Consider the following 20,385-nt stretch of genomic DNA (forward strand, 5'->3'; position numbering starts at 1 on the left):
TTCCCAGCAAGTTGGGTTGGGATTTGGTCTCCTCTACTAGTAGGCATGCTGATGACAAGTGTTTAATGTCCCCCTTTTTCTGTCCCCTCCTTATAAGGGTAAGATCAAGCCTGGGCCCTCAGAAGGAGCAATTACCGCACTAGCTCTTACTCGCCATTGGGTTTGATTGACATTCGACCAACCGTTATGAGAGACCTCTTGCCAACAACATATTAGGGTTGCCTTTTTTGATCATCCACAGAGGTAAAATCTGCCCCTAACTTCCTAAAGGCAGAACTATTACATCCAATTTTATTTCTAACTAAACTTGGTTGATATCCAACACAGCATGCATTTAGGGACCCTGTTTTTCTCGCTCACAGAGTTATGGTCTGGTCAAGATCTCCAAATGGCATACTGGGATATAAGGTCTATAAGGAACACCATCTTGAAAATGATCTGACAACATGAATTTAAGAACCCCCTCCCCCTACATAGACTAGACTAGGTGCATATTCTCAAAAGTTAGAACTAGAACACCCTCTTTAAGTTTAAGGGGTATTCAACACCTAGTTTTGACGACTCTTACTTCTCAGCCAGTTTGATTTGAAACTCGATCGAAACTGTTATGATGGATGTCGTGGTGACAAAAATTTAGGGGCATTGTCCCGTAGAGGTCTAAATGGATGCGAATCCTCAAAAAAAAAAAAAAAAAAAAAAAAAAAACAAACTAGGACGAGCAATTCTACTTCCAACCAATTATACTTCAGCTGATCCCAGATAACCCGACGAAAAGTATTTTTAAGGTACGTTCCTATTTCCAACCAAGTCATATTGGTTCGGACCCACAACATGTATAACTTACACTCTCCCTCTCACTTTTCATGAAGTTTTGTTGAAATTCAACCGTATTTTCAAGTAGATGTCCTGATCACATTAGTGTAGGCCCCACCCTGCCCCCTTGTGGGTGTGGAATTTTGTCCAGAATTCCAGAAGGCCAAACTGGTGCACTTTCTCTTGCTTCTATCAAATTTGATGGAACTTGCCAATTTTTTAGATATTCTGATGACATGAATTTGGGAACCCACCTACCCTTCCCCCCTCACCTCCCAGTATTCTTGGTAGAAGATTTCCAGATGATAGCAATTTAGGGATCTCCCTCCCCTCCTACTTGTCAAGTAGAGGTCGAACTGCATTTGGACCCACCAAAGGCACAACTAAGGCACTAGTTTGTACCTACTAGCAAGTTTGTTTGAGACATAACACCTTTTGGTAGATGTAAAAGGTGTCAAGATTCAGCGAAACCTTTCTCGTTTGCCTATGATTTGTATCATAGCTAAACTTGTTTTAATCTGCTTTTGGACGTGGGACTAATACCTATAAGAAATATCAGGCAGTTTGATTTGAATCGAAACATTTAATAAAAAAAAAACAGAATTTAGGATTTCCTGATTGATTTTTCCAGAACTTTTTTTTTAGGAATCTAAAAGAGAGAGAAATGTAGATTTCCATGCTCAAGCTGATAATTCTGAATGATTCTAACGCTCTAACGAGTCGAACAGCGTCGGACTCTCTCAGCTTACTTTCGGAGTTAGGGACAGTTTTGTTGCACTTTTTTAGCTGGCTATAAAGTATTTTTTCTGACAAACTACTATGAATTTCAATATGCAAGAGTTAGATATGCAAGTGTCAAGATTCAGAGAACCCCCTCCCTTTCTCGTCTTGCTATGATTTATATCATAGCTAAGCTTGTTTTAATTTGCTTCAGGGCATGGGACTAATTCCTATACGAAATATAAGGCAGCTTGATCTAAATTGAAACTTCTATAAAAAAATAAAATAAATAAAACATAATTTAGGATTTCTTGATTGATTTTTCTTGAACTATTTTCTAGAAATCTAAAAGAGATAGAGTAATGTAGATTTCCGTACCGAGCTGGTAATTTGTGCTCTAGACAAGTCTAAGATGCTTGCTTTCGGGATTAGGAGAGTTTTGCTGCGTGTTTTAGTTGGCTGAAAAATATTTCCAGAAAAATTACTATGAATTTTATTTTGAGTCGTAGAGTGTTTGGCTAGGCACTGAGGTAGACAGTGTTCCCCCCTACTACGGATTTATCCCTAGGGTCAATATAATTTTGCTATATGCTACGGAAAAAAAGATAAACTTACAAAACCTACAAAGATTACCCAAAATGCAAAAAACAAAACGATAAATTGTGGAGAAATCTTCAAGTTTAGTCAGAAGAATCTTTCAAATTTGTGCATTTTCCTTTCTGAATTAAAAAAAAAACCACGAAGCTAGAATATGCACGGATTGGCGCGTAAGCATACGAAGAACATATACATATTATATTAGGGTTGTCAATGCAAACACGGCTGACAATAGTTTATGCTTTTATAAGAGATATTGTGTCGGGATTCACAAAATATAGCTACAAGAAAGAAGTTATTTTTTTTTTTTTTTTTTTTTTTTTACTTATAGTGCCGCTATAGAGTCAACAGGAATGCCTAATAAATCCGAAGAGACATCTAGGATTCTCTTAGAAAAGCTATGATAGCTTTTATGGAAAACGAAAAGGAAGGACGTGGAAACACTGGATGTAGATAGATCATCAGATGCCCGATCTATTTGTTCTTTCTTTCCTTCAAGATAGTAAAAAAATAACATAAATTTTACCTCCATGGTCTTCCTAGTAAGTTCTGATAAAGCGCCTTTCTGCTGATAAAATGGTCATGGAAAAACAGCGTTATGTTCACGCCATTACGACATAATGGTACGTATAATAGAGGCATCTGCAGCTCACATTATAAAAACCATTCCTAATACCCTTGGATTGTTAATAGTAGCTCCATCGTGTCTGTTCGTATTACCATTTTTGATGCGTTTTCAAACACTTCGTGATGATGAACTAGTAAGGAGCAGAAAGTAATTTTATAAGTAACTGTAAATAATTTTCTATTTAACAATTGTAAAAAAAAAAACCGGGACTTTTTAATTTTTTCAACGGGGAAGTAGATAGCTGCTGGAAATGGTGCTGCAAAATCGTTGGAAGAAGCTTAGAGAGAAAGAAAATTATGAAAGTGGTGCTAAACAAGTAGCTAACAAAAAAGAGTACTAAGACTAAAACAAGGACGCTGTCAAATTAAGTGTAAAAAACAAACGGGAACAGTGTGAGAAAGTGGCAGCTCTCAAAAACCGTCAATTTTTTACTGACAGCTAAGGACAAGCCGAAGGGTTTTTCTTGTTTTTGATAGATATCAAACTCGGTGTGATCACCCGTGGGAAACAAATTATGCTAGTCGTTCTTTAAATGTATTTGAATGTGATATGTTTCACATGCATTTTTTTTCCAAAATTTAGAATATAAGAATTGATTGATTTTCTTAGAATTCCTATTCTCCGGCATTTTAACCCTCTTTAAAGCACATGAACACCGAAGAATGTTTTTTTTATGATCATCAAAAAAGAAACGGCGTAAATGAATTGAAAGAAAAAACAGTAATGAAAAAACTGTCTACTAGGCGATTTTTTCGTGTAAAAAGACGTAGGAGAGGAGCATTTGTAATGTTTTTTCATCGAACAAGGGTTTTTCTAGGCTGACTGTTGATTTTCACTATATCTGGAGTTACCGTAGTAGCTATTTTTTTTCCAAAGAAAGAATTTAAGTATGAAAATGACGAGAAACAATTATTTTCATTTAGGGGAATTGTTCGTGAACTGACAAAAAGAGGTATATCCACTGTGGGCGTTGGCTTCCCAGCAACTAGAATAACAGAAGGTCGGGCAAGATTCTGTATTTCTGCTGCCCACACCAAAGAGATGCTTGACAAGGTAGGTTTTGTATTATTATCTTTCTCGTGTTGTTTAGCAGAAATGAGGTTAAAAAATTGAAAAATAATTGAATGTGATTTAGTACCATAAATCCTTCTTGGTAATTTGTTAGCAAAGGGTATGGAGAGTTTTAAAGGTATAGCACACTAGATCTTCTGAATTTTAGTGGTAGAACAAATATACTCGGCTTTAATTTGTTTTATTAAGGCATTCAGTATCTGCAATTACTGTCATAACTTATGTTATAACTATGGTTGGGATTTGCGTTCGCATCTGACCCGGCTATGTTTAGAATTATTGTTTTTTAAAGCTTAATGTAGTCTTTTCTTACACTAACGATTTCGGTTATCATTTTTAGTATTATATATTTTAGTCTTTTCGATTCCCTAAAATTCTTAGAATCAGAAAAAATTGAAATCGAGACACAGTGATGGCTCTAGTCCCGGGTAGGTTAGAGGCAACTGCCACTCCCTAGTTTTTCTTACATCTGACATTAAATTATTTATATTTTATATAAACCCCCTTAGCCCTAGATTATCAGGCCTAAAACCGCTACTGTCGAGACCGACTACCCACTATTGAGGAAAAGCGATTGTTGGCTCTATGTAAGTCTAATACCTCTATGGCTCCTTCGAGGAAAGAACAGCCAGGAGAGACCAACCAAAATGAAAGCTAGTATACTCACTCCCCAAGTTATCAAACTCAGACGTCGTACTATAAAACTACGTACATTAAATGTGTGTTTGTTTGATTCAGTTTTCTGAGAGGCTTAACATTAGAGTCATGTTGGTGCGACAAGTAAATGACCAAAATGTCATCGGCATCGCAAGGTTGACAAATCACTTTTTTGTGCCATAGACTAGTGACAATGTTATAATGCGAATAAAATGCTTTTTACCACTTTAATTACAAGCGCATATGATTTTTTTTTTAACTTACCCGAATTTCGGTTCAAATAAACTCGAAGAATAAAAAAAGCTGATTGAAGTTCTCAAAAAAGATACGATTAATTAAAAATCAGTTTATGATGCCAAAATCAGAACTCAAATATACATTTGAAAAATGAATGAATTATATATTATTTGTTGTGACGATAAAACCGTATAAGCTGAAATCAATGAAAATTTTCATATTATTGAACTCCTATGTTCCTTAACTTCAGTTTTTGTTTTTTGTCAAGGTGAGAAAGTGGTAATCTAAAGTTTTTGTTAGAGGGTAAAGCATTTTTTTCTTTTTTGCAGGTCCACGGGGGGGGGGGGGGGGTGGACGTAGAAGCTATTTTGCAAAACGGAAAAAACTGAGCGGAGTTTAAATTATCTAAATTTTTAAACACTTCAAAACGGTGCTGTGTGTAAATAATTTGGTAAAGCGACAAATTTAAAAGGTTCGAAAGTAGATGGTGGTTGAAGTGTAGCTTATTTGTGAAGAAAGATACATAAAATAGCACTATTTGACTGACCGACTTTAGTCAGTTGACTTGATGCTACAGTTCTTGAGAGGAATATCCGTTGGTGGCGCTTGCTTCCAATTGAAGAACGCTACTTCAAACTTTCAGTATTAAATTCAAGGCTGGGTTTTGTATACTTGGGTTGTAGCGATGTGAAAAGTGCACTAATACGCTGGTTAGCGCGACTAAAATTGGCAATATTGCCTGCATAGCAGACAAGAAACAGATTTAGACTGGCAAAGATTCAAGACACGGGAGCAGTGGACTGCGTATCAAAAACTCCATTGTTGAAGAGTGAAAAGGAAGAAACGGCAGCTTAACGGGTACCTTTCTTGACGTCAACAAGAATATCAAGAATAACTGTAGTGGGTGTTTGGACAGAAGCAAAATGGTACATTGGAGGGCAGTGGCTTTAGATGACGAATGAAACATTAGGTGAACCTTAAGACGAGAATAAATGGTACGGAGAGCTCTGATGTATGAAAGGTATGCCCCATGTTTTGCTGCATAGAGATGCATAGTAGCTTGAATCAGAGAGTCAAACGCTTTACGCACGTTGTGTCCTGCTAACACGAGACTTTCTCCTGATCCATCAGCATCGATCAGAGCGGTTGCGACAACGGGGAGAGCGCTGGCACAAGTGAGATGTGGCTGGAAGCCGAATTATTATTGTTGAACATATCATGTCGCGTTCAGATAGTCGATGAAGAGCACTTCGAAAAGCTTACAGAAAGTAGTAGCCCTCGTTATAGGGCGGAACGCGTGCACGTCGCGAGTTAACCTTTCTTTGATACTAAAGTTAGATCTACAATCGAGAAAGAAGAAGGTACAACTGGTTGGACTGCAGTCACCTGCATCAAAAGAGCAGTATGGTGTACCAGCACCTCACGAGTATGGAGAACGTGACTGACGAATACTTACTATATCAATACCGGAATATTTCTTGCGTTTTAGGCGTAGGATTGCTCGCACTGAAGAATCAACTGAAAAAACGAAATTTTCCGAGAGGCAACTAGAGAGAAATGCTTCCAGCTTATCTGTATATTTAGACTGAGAGGCAGCATCTGATGCAGAGAATTTAGCATAAAAGTAGAATTCCACTCAGAATCGGGAATATCTTGAGCAGATGGGCCAGCACTGGGAGGATCTCTTGCGACGTTTCTCAAGGAGCAATTTTGGGACTAAGAAGCTTACTGGGACGTCTTTTCAACTGTCAGGTTGATGTGTATAGATAGTTATTTTTAAAAATTTCCTTTTGGTAAAAATTCTAATATCAGAGATCCGACCAGAATGAGGGCTCTCAAACCAAAGTCGTAGATGGTACCACAGTTTATATATTCCTCAAGCTTCAACAAGGGTCGTATTGCTTGACCAATCCTTAGTGACACCCTGGCGGATACGCGGATACGTTGTTATTTAACTTTGAATTGATTTTGGCTTCTTTTTTTTGTGTGGCCAGTATTTACCCCACCCTCCGGACCCCCCCGGAAAATACCTCGGTTTGTTTTTCCCGTAGGGGGAAACGCGTTTTTTCCGTTTTGGTGCTTGTATATTATGCGCCTCTCAAGTTTACGATATGTGAAACTCGAGAACAGACCGGTTTCATCGCTAGTTTCTTTTAGCTTAGCGTGAGACAAGACAGAGACAAGTGACAGAATAGATAGTAAGTATATAATTTGTGCTATATATTTGCACATAAGGGGGGAGGGGGTAAAGTATTTGGACAGTTAAAGTCGGAAAACAATTCTTACTTTATAATATGCAGAATAATTGTACCTAACACATTTAGCATGCAGACTCGCTATACTTTACCCCCCCCCCCCTAATCTGCAAATATATAGCCCAAATTTGTTTCTAAGGTAACGGAGAAACTAACGAAGAAACCAGTTTGTTCTCGAGTTTTACACATCGTGAAATTGGACGAGTGGTGTAAAATGCACAAGTACTGGAATTTTTCATTTAGAAAGAGCCGAATTTCCTGGTATTACTTAAAAACATTGAGAAATTAAATTTAAAAAAAAAGTTTTTTCAAATGAAAGTAAGGAGCAACATCAAAACTTAAAACGAACAGAAATTATTACGTTTATGAAAGGAGCCGCTTCTTTCACAAGATCTTGCTCTTTACGCTGAAGTTTTGACTTTTTATATTTAAGAACGATTCCTGAAACACAATGGCCGTTTAATTAGAATAATAAGCCTTGTTTGAAAACTTGTTTAAAAACTTTAGCGTAAAGAGTGAGGTCTTGAGGAGGAGGCAACCCTTTTCATATACGTAATAATTTCTGTTCGTTTTAAGGTTTGATGTTGCTCCTTACTTTCAGTTGAATTTTTTTTATATAATTACTTACATATATTATTTGCTAATGGGAAACATGCGGAACAAGTTTTTTAAAGAAAAGTAAGGAGCCTCATTAAACCGAAAATGAGCAGAAATAAAGTCTAATAATCTTCAAAGTAAAAACTATGGAGTCTAATAGAAAAAAAAAGAAAAAATCTTTTTTTTTTCGTATGAAAAAGACTGTCAATAAAAAATGAATTGAAATTAATTTAAAAAAAAATTTTCCATAAAACAAGTTTGTCAAAGAATAGTAAAGAGCCTCATTAAGCCAAAAATGAGTAGAAATAAATTCAAACAATTTTCCAAGCGTACAACTACCACAAATCAATAAATGAACACCATCAATAAATGAATTAAGCCCAAAACAAACAGAAATTACAATAAATAGCCGAATCAAGCTGAAAACAAGCAAAAAATAATATGAATAGGGCTGACAACCCCCACACCTCCTCAAGACCAGAACATAATTTGCACTTTACTGAAAACATAACACATTTTAAATGTTTTCACTTTTTTGGCTTTAATAAATAAATAAGTATTAAGACTATAAGGAAGAAATATCAGAATATGTATATTAAACTGAAAATACACGTTTATTTTTTTTATGGCACTTGATATCTACCAAGTGACATATAACGATCGTAATTTCTGTCCGTCTGTCTGTCGGTCCCGGTTTTGCTAGTTCAGGCACTTCCAGATAAGCCAGGAGGACGAAATCTGGCAGGTTTATCAGGTACCACAACTAGATTAAATTAGAAATAGTCGCTTGCCTGATTTGACTATCTGGGGGGGGGAGTGGAGGGACAGTTAATTCGAAAAAATTCGAAAAAAATGAGGTATTTTTAACTTGCGAACAGGTATTCGGATTTTAATGAAATTGAATATTTAAAAGGATCTCGTGTCTCAGAGTTTTTATTTTAAATATCGACCGGATCCGTTGACATTGGGGGGAATCGGAGGGGAAAACCGGAAACCTTATAAAACGCTTAGAGTGGAGAGATCGCGATGAAACTTGATGAAATGAATAAGTACAAGTCCTAGATACGTGATTTACATAACCGGAACGGATCTGCTCTCCTTAGGGGAGTTGGGAGGAGGGGGGTTATTTCGGTTAATTCGAAAAAATTAGAAAAACTGAGGTATTTTCAACTTACGAACGGGTTTTTAACTTACGAACGGGTGGTCAGATCTCAATGAAATTTTAAATTTAGAAGGAACTTGTAACTCAAAGCTTTCGTTTTAAATCGCGACTGGATCCTGTGACATTGGAGGGGGAAACCGGAAATCTTGGAAAACGCTTAGAGTGGAGAGATCAGGATGAAACTTGGTTTGAAGAATGAGCACAAATCCTAGATACGTGATTGACATAAGTTGACCGAATCTGCTCTCTTTGGGGGAGTTGGCTGAGGGGTATAATTCGGTAATTCTGAAAAATTAGAAAAAAGCGGTATTTTTATGGCACTTGGTATTAACCAAGTGACATATAGCAGTCGCCAATTCTGTCGGTCTGGCTGTCGGTCCCGGTTTTGCTACTTTAGGCACTTCCAGGTAAGCTAGGACGATGAAATTTCGCAAGCGTATCAGAGACCGGACCAGATTAAATTAGAAATAGTCGTTTTCCCGATTTGACCATCTGGGGGGGAGTGGGGGCCCGGTTAATTCGCAAAAAATAGAAAAAATGAAGTATTTTTAACTTATCAGCGGGTGATTGGATTTTAATGAAATTTGATATTTGGGATGATATTGTGTCTCAAAGCTCTTATTTTAAATCCCGACCGGATCTGATGACATTGGGGGGAGTTGGAGGGGGAAAACCTAAAGTCCCGGTTTTGCTACTTTAGGCACTTCCAGGTAAGCTAGGACGATGAAATTTGGCAAGCGTATCAGGAACCGGACCAGATTAAATTAGAAATAGTCTTTTTCCCGATTTGACCATCTGGGGGGGGGAGTAGGGGTCGGTTAATTCGGAAAAAATGAAGTATTTTTAACTTATGAGCGGGTGATTGGATCTTAATGAGATTTGTTTTTTGGAATGATATTGTGTCTCAGAGCTCTTATTTTAAATTCCGACTGGGTCTGATGACATTGGGGGGAGTTGGAGGGGGGAAACCTAAAATCTCGGAAAACACTTAGAGTAGAGGGATCGGGATGAAACTTGATGGGAAAAATAAGCGCAAGTCCCAGATACATGATTGACATAATCGGAATTGATTTGCTCTCTTTGGGGTAGTTGGGGGGGGGGAGTAATTCTTAAAAATTAGAAAAATGAGGTATTTTCAACTTACGAACGGGATCTCAATGAAATTTGATGTTTAGAAGGATATCGTGTCTTAGAGCTCTTATTTTAAATCCCGACCGGATCTGGTGATGGGGGCGGGGAGTTGGGAGGGGGAAACCTAAAACTTGGAAAACACTTAGAGTGGAGGGATCGGGATGAAACATGGTGGGGAAAATAAACACAAGTCCTAGATAGATGATTGACATAAACGGAACGGATCCGCTCTCTTTTGGGTAGTTGGGGGGGGGGGGGGGGTATTTCTGAAAAAATAAAAAAAATGAGGTATTTTTAACATACGAACGGGTGATCGGATCTCAATGAAATTTGATATTTAGAAAGATATCGTGGCTCGGAGCTCTTATTTTAAACCCCACCGGATATGGTGACATTGGGGGGGGATTTGGGAGGGAGAAACCTAAAAATTGGAAAACACTTAGAGTGGAGGGATCGGGATGAAACTTGGTGGGGAAAAAACACGAGTCCTAGATACATGATTGACATAATCAGAACGGATCCGCTCTCTTTGGGGTAGTTCGGGGGGGGGTTAATTCTGAAAAATTAGAAAAAATGAGGTATTTTTAACTTACGAACGGGTGATTGGATCTCCATGAAACTTGATTTTTAGAAGGATATCGTGTCTCAAAGCTCTTATTTTAAATCCTGACCGGATCTGATGACATTGGGGGAAGTTTGGGGTGGGGAGACCTAAAATGATGGGAAACGCTGAGATTGGAGGGATTGGGACGAAACTTGGTTGGAAAAATAAGCAGAAGTCTTGCATACGTGATTTACAAAATTGGAACGGATCCGCTCAATTGCGGGGGGGGGGGAATTCTGAAAATAAGAAAAATGACGTATTTTTAACTTACGAAGGAGTGATCGGATCTTCATGAAACTTCAAATTTAGAAGGACCTCGTAACTCCTATATCTTATTTTAAATCTCAACCGGATCAAGCGTAATTGGGGGGGGGGGGCAGTTGGGGGGACCGGAAATCTTAGAAAATACTTAAAGCGGTGAGATCGGGATGGAACTGGATAGGAAGAATAGAAACCTGTCTAAGATACGTGACTGACGTAACTGGACCGGATCTGCTCTCTTTGGTGGAATTGGGGGGGGGGCTAATTTTGAAAATTGAGGTATTTGTAACTTACGAAAGGGTGACCAGATCTTAATGAAATTTGATATTTAGAAGGATCTTGTGCTTTAAAGTTCTAATTTCAAATTCCGACCAGATCCGGTGACATTCGGGGGAGTTGGAGGGGGGAACCGGAATTCTTGGAAAACATGAAAATTGGAGTATTTATATCTTACGAATAGATGATCGGATCGTAATGAAATTTGATTTTTAGAAGGAATTCATGTCTCAGAGCTCTTATTTCAAATCCCAGCCAGATCTTTTGACATTGTGGGGATTTGGAGGGGGAAATCTTGGAAAAACACTTGGAGTGTAGGAATCGGGATGAAGCTTGGTGGATAGAATAAACAAATGTCCTTGATACGTGATTGACAGAATCGTACTGGGTTCGCTCTCTTTGGGGGAGTTGGGGGGAGGGGTTCAGTGATTTGGCGAGTTCGGTGCTTCTGGACGTACCACGGCGATGAAAATTGGTAGGCGTGTCAGGGAGCTGCACAATTTGACTTGATAAAGTCGTTTTCCCAGATTCGACCATCTGGGGGGCAAAAGGGAGAGGAAAAATTTAAAAAATTAGGTATTTATAACTTACGAGTGGGTGATCGGATCTTAATGAATTGTGATATTTAGAAGGACTTTGTGACTCAGAGCTCTTATTTTAAATCTTGACCGGTATTAAGCCTCTTATTTTCCTTTTTAAATCAATCTATTGATTCATAGAATTTTGTTAGAGCTCATACCATTTGATCTCTTGGTTCTTAGCTCTTCTCGCCTCGTCACAAGTGCCATATGAGCTCTTAGCTCTTGTTAATTTAGGAACGGGTTATCGGATCTTAATGAAATTTGATATATAGAAGGAGCTCGTGTCTCAGAGCTCTTATTTTAAATCCCGACCGGATGCGGTGACATTGGGGGGAGTTAGAAGGGGAAACCAGCAATCTTGGAAAACGCTCAGAGTGGAGAGATCGGGATGAAACTTGCTGGGAAAAATAAGCACAAGTCCTAGATACGTGATTGACATAGCCAGACCGGATCCGATATCTTTGGGGGAGCTGATGGGATTTCTAGTGCTTTGGCGAGTTCGGTGCTTCTTGATGTGCTAGAACGATGAAAATTGACAGGTGTATCATGGACCTGACAAATTGACTTGAGATCAGTCGTTTGTCCGATTCGACCATCTGCGGGGGGGGGGGGGCTGGAGGGAGAGGAAATCGTGAAAATTGAAGTATATATATCTTACGAATGGGTGATAGGATCTTAATGAAACTTGATATATAGTAAGATTTCGTGTCTTAGATGCCCCATTTTCAACTCGGATCGGACGACTATCACATTAACTGTTTAAAAATGTTTTGTTTGCCCCTTCATTTAAACCCCCTCCCCCTCCTCTAAATGTAGGCTACAAAACACTCCTACGTACTCGACCTTACTCTTGACCCAAAACATCTTCACACTAAGTTTCATCAGAATATCTCGTTTCCTTCAAAAGCTATAGTGCGTTCAGATGGACAACTTTTGTGATGTCATAGGTATTCTTCCACTTACGTTTTGCAATCCAAAAACATACTTACCAGTCTACGATAACTCTAATACCGAGTCTAATATTAGATTCCGACCTCGTCACAAGTGCTATATGAGCTATTGGGTCTTGTTTTTTTTTTTTTTTTTTTTTTTTTTTTTTTTTTTTTTTTTTTTTTTTTTTTTTTTTTTTTTTTTTTTTTTTTGTAAAGTTAAAATTATGTTTTGGCCTTGATAAGACATGGATGTTGTTAGTCTTACTTCTTTTAATTTTGGCTCGTTTTGTGTGTGACTAGGTTATCTATTGTAATTTCTGTTAGTTTTGAGTTTCATTTATTTATTAATTAAGGTATTTATTAATTAAGGTAGTTTTGACACTTGAAAGATAAGAAAAACAAACTCGTAGAATTTGACAATGCTTTCGTCCGTAAAAAACTTAAAGAATAAGAATTTGTTGGTTCCCAAAGCCAACTATCCTTACCAAGGAAAGCTTAACCTTCTTAAACTTTTTGGTACCACATGTTTTTAGCTTAATTTTGATGATTATTCGCCTACATTTTTTTTTCTTCTTTTTTTTTTTTATTTGGCGCCCAGTACTGCCAAAAATTGCAGAAGTTCATGTGGAAGTCTTTTCAACAAAAATGGATTTGCGATTTTTTTTAAGTTTTTGAGATATTTTTGGTGTGTAGATTCCTCTTTTTCCCTTTCCTTAGCACTTTTCATAGAAAAAAAAAAAACTCAAATAAAATTCTCAAATTTGGAAACCTTATTTTCCACAGGGAGCATTTTTTTTTGGGGGGGGGGGGTAAACGCCTAGAACCCTTTTTTGTTACTGTGAATGGTTAATATAAGAATTGACCTTTCAGGACTCTTCCGCCTTTTGTCCAATTTACCTGTAAATAGGTCCCTCTATGTGAAGCTAGAAATTGCAATGGTACTCTCACCTTTGATTCTTAACTCCACATTTTGACAAATAGGACTATAATTCCGAAGGAGATATTGCTACCGTAAAATAGCCTCCTGTTATTGAACAAAACATTAAAAAGATAAGACTGAAGCTTTTTTGTTGATTATGCTGACCTGAATTACTACAATTAATCAAAGCCGACATTGACTTGTATTTCTTTCGGACGAATATTATCAAACAGGAAAAGCAAGCACAGAAACATTTCGCTGAATGTGTTCAGCCATGAGACGATTTTTTTAATGTTTGCATTCTTGAAGTATTTTCTGGAACTTTTCAGGAAAAAATTTAATTTTTCATTTTGAATTTTTCAGTTGTAAAAAATTTCTTAATAAACTAAAGGTATTTTTACATCTCCATTTCCTAAAACCTAAATTATTCTAATAAATAAAACTAAGAATTCTGACCAGAAAATTTTACCGCGAAAGAGGCAACCACATTTGATTAAAAGAACAATATTTCAAAAAAAAATTGACAGCGATATTTATTTTACTCATGGAAATATTTTCAAAAATACCGTTAAAGAATTCAACAAAAAAAAAATAAACAAAGTTTGTACGAAGTACTTTTTAAGAGACTTCCTAATGTGATATTACTAAGGTGTAGCTAGTTTATCTATTCTTTTCTTTTCCTAGACAATCGAAGCATTAGATGAAGCCGGAGATCTCTTAGGAATCAAATATTCCAGAAAACCAAGGTCATTCAAACACATAGAATATGGCGAATCAATTGCAGTTAGTTCAGATTTGCACCATGATGTTGACAAAGTTGATTGAAGACTGATGTAAATTTTGAGTGAATTGGGCGCACAAGTTATGCCACTTTTTCCAACTGAACAATTTTTTCTGTCGCTCTTGCATAATTGCTGCCATCTAGATTAGAGTATTAAGCTAAGTTCTGACAGAAGATTAAATTTTGCAAGTGAATATGTTGGAAGTCTCCATTAAAAAAATCTCTACAATCGAATGCTTAAAAAAAGGAAACCGAAATTAAATTTTAACTACTACATGAACAGAAAGCCTTTATTTCTTTAGAAAATTTAACAGCCGGAGAAAATTATTTTTCAACTCCAAAACGAAACCATTCCCCTGTTCAAAAACATTTGTTATTTCGGCTGCCGAATCCGGTTTCAGAATCCGGCTGCCGAAGTGAGATTTAACTTTTGTCAGAACCTAACTTTAGTGCAATTTCGTTCGGACTTTTTTTTTTACTTTGCCCTATATAGTTGAGCTGTTAGTCCTTTTGTTATAGCATGCTAAAACTTTCTTTGAAGATTCATCCATTCCAGTGTACTGCCGAAGTTTGTAATAAATGTTAAGACTATGGTTATTAGGAGTAATACTTTTTGTTAGAAAATAAGATGGTTTAATTATTTTAATTTATGAACCCTTGCAAAATCAGTTTTTTTTAGCCATGAAAGTGTTGGATCCTTCAATTTCTTTTCTTCTTAAAAAACGATATATAAGTGGATAAACGTCATAAATCCGCGTATTTTTTGCGTATACTAATAAAGTACAAATAAGTTGATTGCAAGCACGCAGCATTTTACAATAGATCGCATAAAAAAAAATTGTAAATAAAGATTGTAAGCTCTGGGTTAACCTAAACGGCTGGAATAAACTGCACTGTATTTTAAAATTAACTTTTTATTGGTAAGATCATTCAAAAAAAGAAAAAAAATAAGAAAGTTGCCCTCCTCCCCTAGATTTTGAAAAATGTGATTTTTTTGCATCATCAAAAAAAAATGAAAAACGTTTCCCCCCTCCCCTCCCAACATTTATTTTATAAAGCTGCATAAAATTCTGTCAGAATCAACCATTCTGATTTAAAAGAGATTGAGGGTAGCGATAGAAAAGACGAACATTTCAAATAAAAAAACTGCATCGAATAGTCATGAAATTGAAATATTCGGGAGGTCTCTTTAAGTTTTTCGATAAAATTGAAGAATGTTGAAAATTTGAAAAGATTGGTGGATTTTAGCAAGGAAAAAAACAATTTTCGCTGCACTTTTTCTCACATTGGATCCTCCCTAACTATGTAACATTATTCAACCTTGGGCCATTAGTGGCCAAGTTTTAGCCATGTTTTCATTGATAAATCAACCTATTGATAAATCAACCTATCAAGTAAATCAACCTATTGGAAACCCAATTTCCCTTCTTTGAATAAAAAAAATAGTTTTCTTGCAGTGTCATTGGCTGATTTGCTTTCCTATTTGTCAGTATAAAGCAAAAAAAAATGAAAATAGGGGTTTAGTTTGTCAAAGCCTGCATTTTATGGAAATTAGAGCGGGATTTCAAGGCAAGGAATATACAGAATAAAAAAAGAGATATTTTTTGTAGCTAGTGATAATTTTTGTGATTATTAAGTTAGAACACCGCATTTGTATGGATTGTCGCGTCATATTTAAAAAGAAAGAAATTTTTATTTGAATTCTCCGAATGAACGGATATCTTTAAAAGAAGAAGGGAAAAACTGTATAATAAGTTAAAAAAAAGCGAGCAAACTGAAAGCTCCCACTGCAGTTATTGTGCTTTCCTCCGTCATTGTTTTCTTAACTGTACATAGAATTTTTAAAAAGAGAGGAGGGGGGTATTAAAAGATAATGGATAAGATAAGGGGTCTAAAAAGATAACAATTAATTCATAAACAACAAGTAGAACGATAGGGAAATTTTCTATATAAGACAGTAGAATGCAACTTTAACTAAATACGTTCAACGAGGACTGGTACAGTAAGTGAAGTGAAAAAGACAATTCATTCAAATGGAATGAAAAAAAAAAAAAACATTTACAAACAAGCACATAAAGCTAATCTTGCCTTTTTGGCAGCCAGCCTAGAAGGTCTGTCAATAACAGGTTGAGTGTTAACAGGCAAGATTAGCTTTAAGAACTTGTTTGTAAAAGTTCTTGTTTTATTCTATTTTATAGTCCTCGTTGAACTTTCCTAAAGTAATGATGCTAGGGCTGTTTTGAGAAAATATTTTAGTCTTAAAGATTGTATTTTGATGTGAATTCTGTTATATTCTTCGCTTTTCTTTTTCATTTGTTTTGCTGAGGACGGCCCTTGGATAAAGGGTTGTAATATTTATTTAAAGTTGCATCTGTCTTGTATAAAAAATGTCCGTGTTGTTCCACTTGTTGTTTATGGTGGAAATGCAGTGTGTTCTTCATCGTGATTTAACAATTAATTCTTTGTTTATTTGCAAAATAAAATAAGAAATAAACATTACTGCTTACTTTCGAAATAATCCCTGACACATGTCCAGTCTTCTTGGTATTTCGTAATCCTAGGGATTACAGCTTTTTCAAGTGCCCAGGGTCTATTTAAAGCTTAATAAGAAACGGTGATGTCAAAAAAGGTGAGGGAGGAGCTGCCCAAGAGGAGGAATGTATAAGTACATTTCCTTTGGAGGGAGGGAGGGGCATTTTCACTGTGAAATGTCCGTTTCATTTTGGTATTTTGCCTGAAAAAAATGTAAAAAACGACAGATTTACCGCCTTAGATTCTGAAAAGTACATTTTGCCTCCCCACTCCCAAATTTTAGTGAATTGACGCCACTGAGTGATGTTTGCCTAAGGGAAAAGTTTTGGAAACCAACTCCTTTTTCAAGTCACAGTACCATTTTTGAAAGTTGGCCTTTCACCACTAAAATGAACTCCCTATTAAAATTCACCTTCAACTGACATATAAGTATACGAAATAAACCTATCGGGGGAGGATGAGTTATCAGCTTGATGTTACTAAGTAGAAAGCGTCTAATCCAGAAAAATATAGACTGATAAGGGAACTGAGTGTCATATTTTACTGTAGTCCAAATTTACTTTAGAGAGACAACTTCAGCCTCTTTTATAAAATCAAAGAGTATGGATTAACAGATAGAAAAAGTGGGATCGAAATTTGGAAATATGATATTACTGGCTCTCTGTCATTACTCACCCGTAAAATTGGTATAGTTAGAAAGGAAGTCCTGTCGCAAAGGAAATCATATAGTGAAAACATGGAGTTTCACTACCCGGGGCCCTATCCCGCATTTTTTTTTTAGGGATGTGGGTTGATTTTACAAAATAATTTTTTTCGGGGGAGGGGGTCACAAAAAATGCATAATTTTGTTTTGTATGTTTTAATTGTTATAATTAAAATTTGTTATAATTTTGTTTATATTTTGTTTTATTATTTGTTTTATTCATTTTTGGTACTTTCTTGTGAGTCAGAAAAACATTTCGGTGGGTTCAAATCCCTCGCCTCCCCACCCTTGGATACGGCCTTGTCACTACCATTTGGGTCGCAATGCTTTTAAATAAACACAATTCAAATAAGTGTTTGCTGTCACTCTTGCTTAAGTATTAGGCTAAAGGGTTCTATTTTGTCCAATCACAAACTATAATATTTCTACGCAAATAGTTCTATCGTATTCCTGATATTTTGATAAAACTTTTGTGTTTTTTTTTTACATTATTTATTCATGCACTTGTCATATAAAGGTCGTTTTAATAAGCGAAACATCTTTACGGAGAAAATATTTCGGCAAAATAATTCTGAGAACTATCACTAGTTCGCTAGTGTTTTTTTGTTCATTGAGACGTAGGCACTAAAGCATCTTACTACTTATAATCTTTCATACAAATGTCAAAATCAGTGCCTCTTTGTTTTTAGCAAAAGTGTGTCAGCTTCTTTAATCTTGATTTGCTCTTCATAGATGTGTTTAAGTGCTTATACATTCGGCCTTTTATTTTACTAAAGCCTATTTGAGTATTGATCCAGCCGTTTCTTTATTTGCCTTGTTATGTTGAACAGCTTTATAGGCTACTTGCCGAATGGTAAAGACGGCCTTACCTCAGAAAGCTTTCGTGTTGATTTGATATGTATTTAATTAAATCCCGTTGTTTGAAATAAAAATCTCTTGGAATCTGATTTTTAAGCAATTTTGCTGTTTTTTTTTTTTGGGGGGGGGGGACTAAGCCCACAGGGCTTTTATAGATTTGTTCTTTAGTCAAGCATCGAGGTGAAGAAGAAGAAGAAGTCATATATACTATTAAACAATTAGAGTGATTTGGTTATGTTTTGCAGTAAAAATTAAATAAAAATATAGTCGCGAGTTCAATGCCAGAACCTAAGCGAAGAGTGATAAGAAAAAGATGATCTAAAAGCTGCGAATACCCTGCGAAATTTAAAGCCAAAATTAGATTAAGATGTGCAATTATAATGGCGGTATTTTTTCTCTTTTTTATATATACATCCATTATTATGTATATTTATAATTTAAACTCACGAGATGCAACTTTCTGACCATCTTTGATGCCACATTTTTTTAAGCACATTTATCCTTTGGCCGAGGGGAGTTTTAAGTATCAGACTTAAATATCGATGAGATCACTTTTCTGCTCCTCGGACCAGTCTTGGGTCAATTCATGCCTGAAAACAGCGATGTTTATGAAATTTGTGTTTGGTTGTTCCAAAGCTAGGAAGTTTTAAGGCAAAGGAAAGGTCTTTATCGGTAGCTAAAAAATTATAATGTTGATCGGAACCTGGAAGAGGAAGTAACCTGAGGAAACGAAATTTTAACTATTGGGCATAAATTAATTTCGTATGGTAGAATCCGTTAAAAAGCGATTCCTAAAGATGACTGACCAGTTGGTTGTATTTCCCCTTTTTTAGTAGTATCATGAAAAGAGAAATCACCAATGCAACAGCACAAACACAAAAAAAAAAGAGAGAGAGACAGAAGGAGAAAAGGAAGACTGTTTTCCTAAATTAGTGATTAATATAGACCAGCACTTGAATGAGGCCTTAACCCTACTCATCCATACAATCACATAGGTCAAACAGCATAGCCATACACAATCAACCATAAAGAATAATCCATGGACAGGCAGTCATGGCGTACTTGCTTATCAAAAGATTCAAGAAGTGAAGAAATTGAAAAACACAAAGCCCCTGGCATCTGTGGAATCTCTACGGAGAGCTTAAAAACGACGGTGGCACTATCCTGTTATGGCTGCAAATGCTATTCAATTCAATACGAGACTCGGAGATCATCCCGAAAGACTGGGGTACAGGAACGATCCTACCAATGTGGTAGAAAAAAGGTTCCAGGAGAGAGTGCAAGAACTGTAGAGGGATAACGCTACTCTTGATAACAGACTAGCTCTTTTCTGTGGTTTTATTGCAGCGATGCTTTGCACACCTCCGACAAAAGTGCAGAGTAGAGCAGGCGGATTTTATGCCTGGCCGATCAACGACAGAGCAGATATTTTCCGTAAGACATATCATGTCTTATCTGGCGAATCATAATCATTCGAATGGGCTCCGCCAGAAAGATTTCATTGCTTATGTAGATTTCAAGGCATTAAACTCAGTTGATTGAGATTCTCTGTGGAATATCCTTTCTAATACTGGCCTCCTACTCAGGGTCATGGATCGAGAAACTGAGAACTGTGTGCAAGTGAATGGTAGACGTAGCGCATTCTTTCCAGTAAGAACAGGAGTCAGACAAGGTTTTTCAGTTGCTCCTGAGCTATTTAATTGTATTATAGACCTTATTATGATGTGCACAACCTGAAATTTGAGCTTTGGACTCGAGTACGGGGATAGAGTTGTCACTGATTGTGTCTTTGCTGATGACATAGTACTAGTCATCAACTCCGAATCACAGCTGCTCATGGCTCAAAGAAGCTTATGGGTGAAGTTACCAGGACAGGACTATCCATTAACTGGAAGAAGACGAAAGTCATGGTAGTGCGGCCAAAGTCTGATGCCGACAATTCTAATTACTTGGTCGCCGGAAACCAAATCGAAGTGGTTGACCACTTTACTTATCTTGGTTCTATCATGTCATCAGATGGCTGCATCAAACATGAAGGTGCTGCCCGCACGGCCAAGCCCTTTGCTGTCT

At 36.6% G+C, this 20,385-nt stretch overlaps 1 protein-coding gene across 1 annotated transcript in view; it reads left to right on the plus strand.

Annotated features, from left to right (window-relative positions):
• The window catches only part of LOC136029399 (serine palmitoyltransferase 2-like), a 68,369-nt gene extending 49,965 nt beyond the window's left edge, over positions 1-18,404 (plus strand). The window contains exons 9-10 of the mRNA XM_065707749.1: positions 3,682-3,811; positions 14,126-18,404. Coding sequence (XP_065563821.1) covers positions 3,682-3,811; positions 14,126-14,266 — 271 coding nt within the window. The 3' untranslated portion in view covers positions 14,267-18,404. The remainder of the gene's footprint in view (positions 1-3,681; positions 3,812-14,125) is intronic.
• The last annotated feature ends 1,981 nt before the right edge of the window (positions 18,405-20,385 follow it).

Source organism: Artemia franciscana, chromosome 7, assembly GCF_032884065.1.
Source record: "Artemia franciscana chromosome 7, ASM3288406v1, whole genome shotgun sequence".
Classification (NCBI taxonomy): Eukaryota; Metazoa; Arthropoda; class Branchiopoda; order Anostraca; family Artemiidae; genus Artemia; species Artemia franciscana.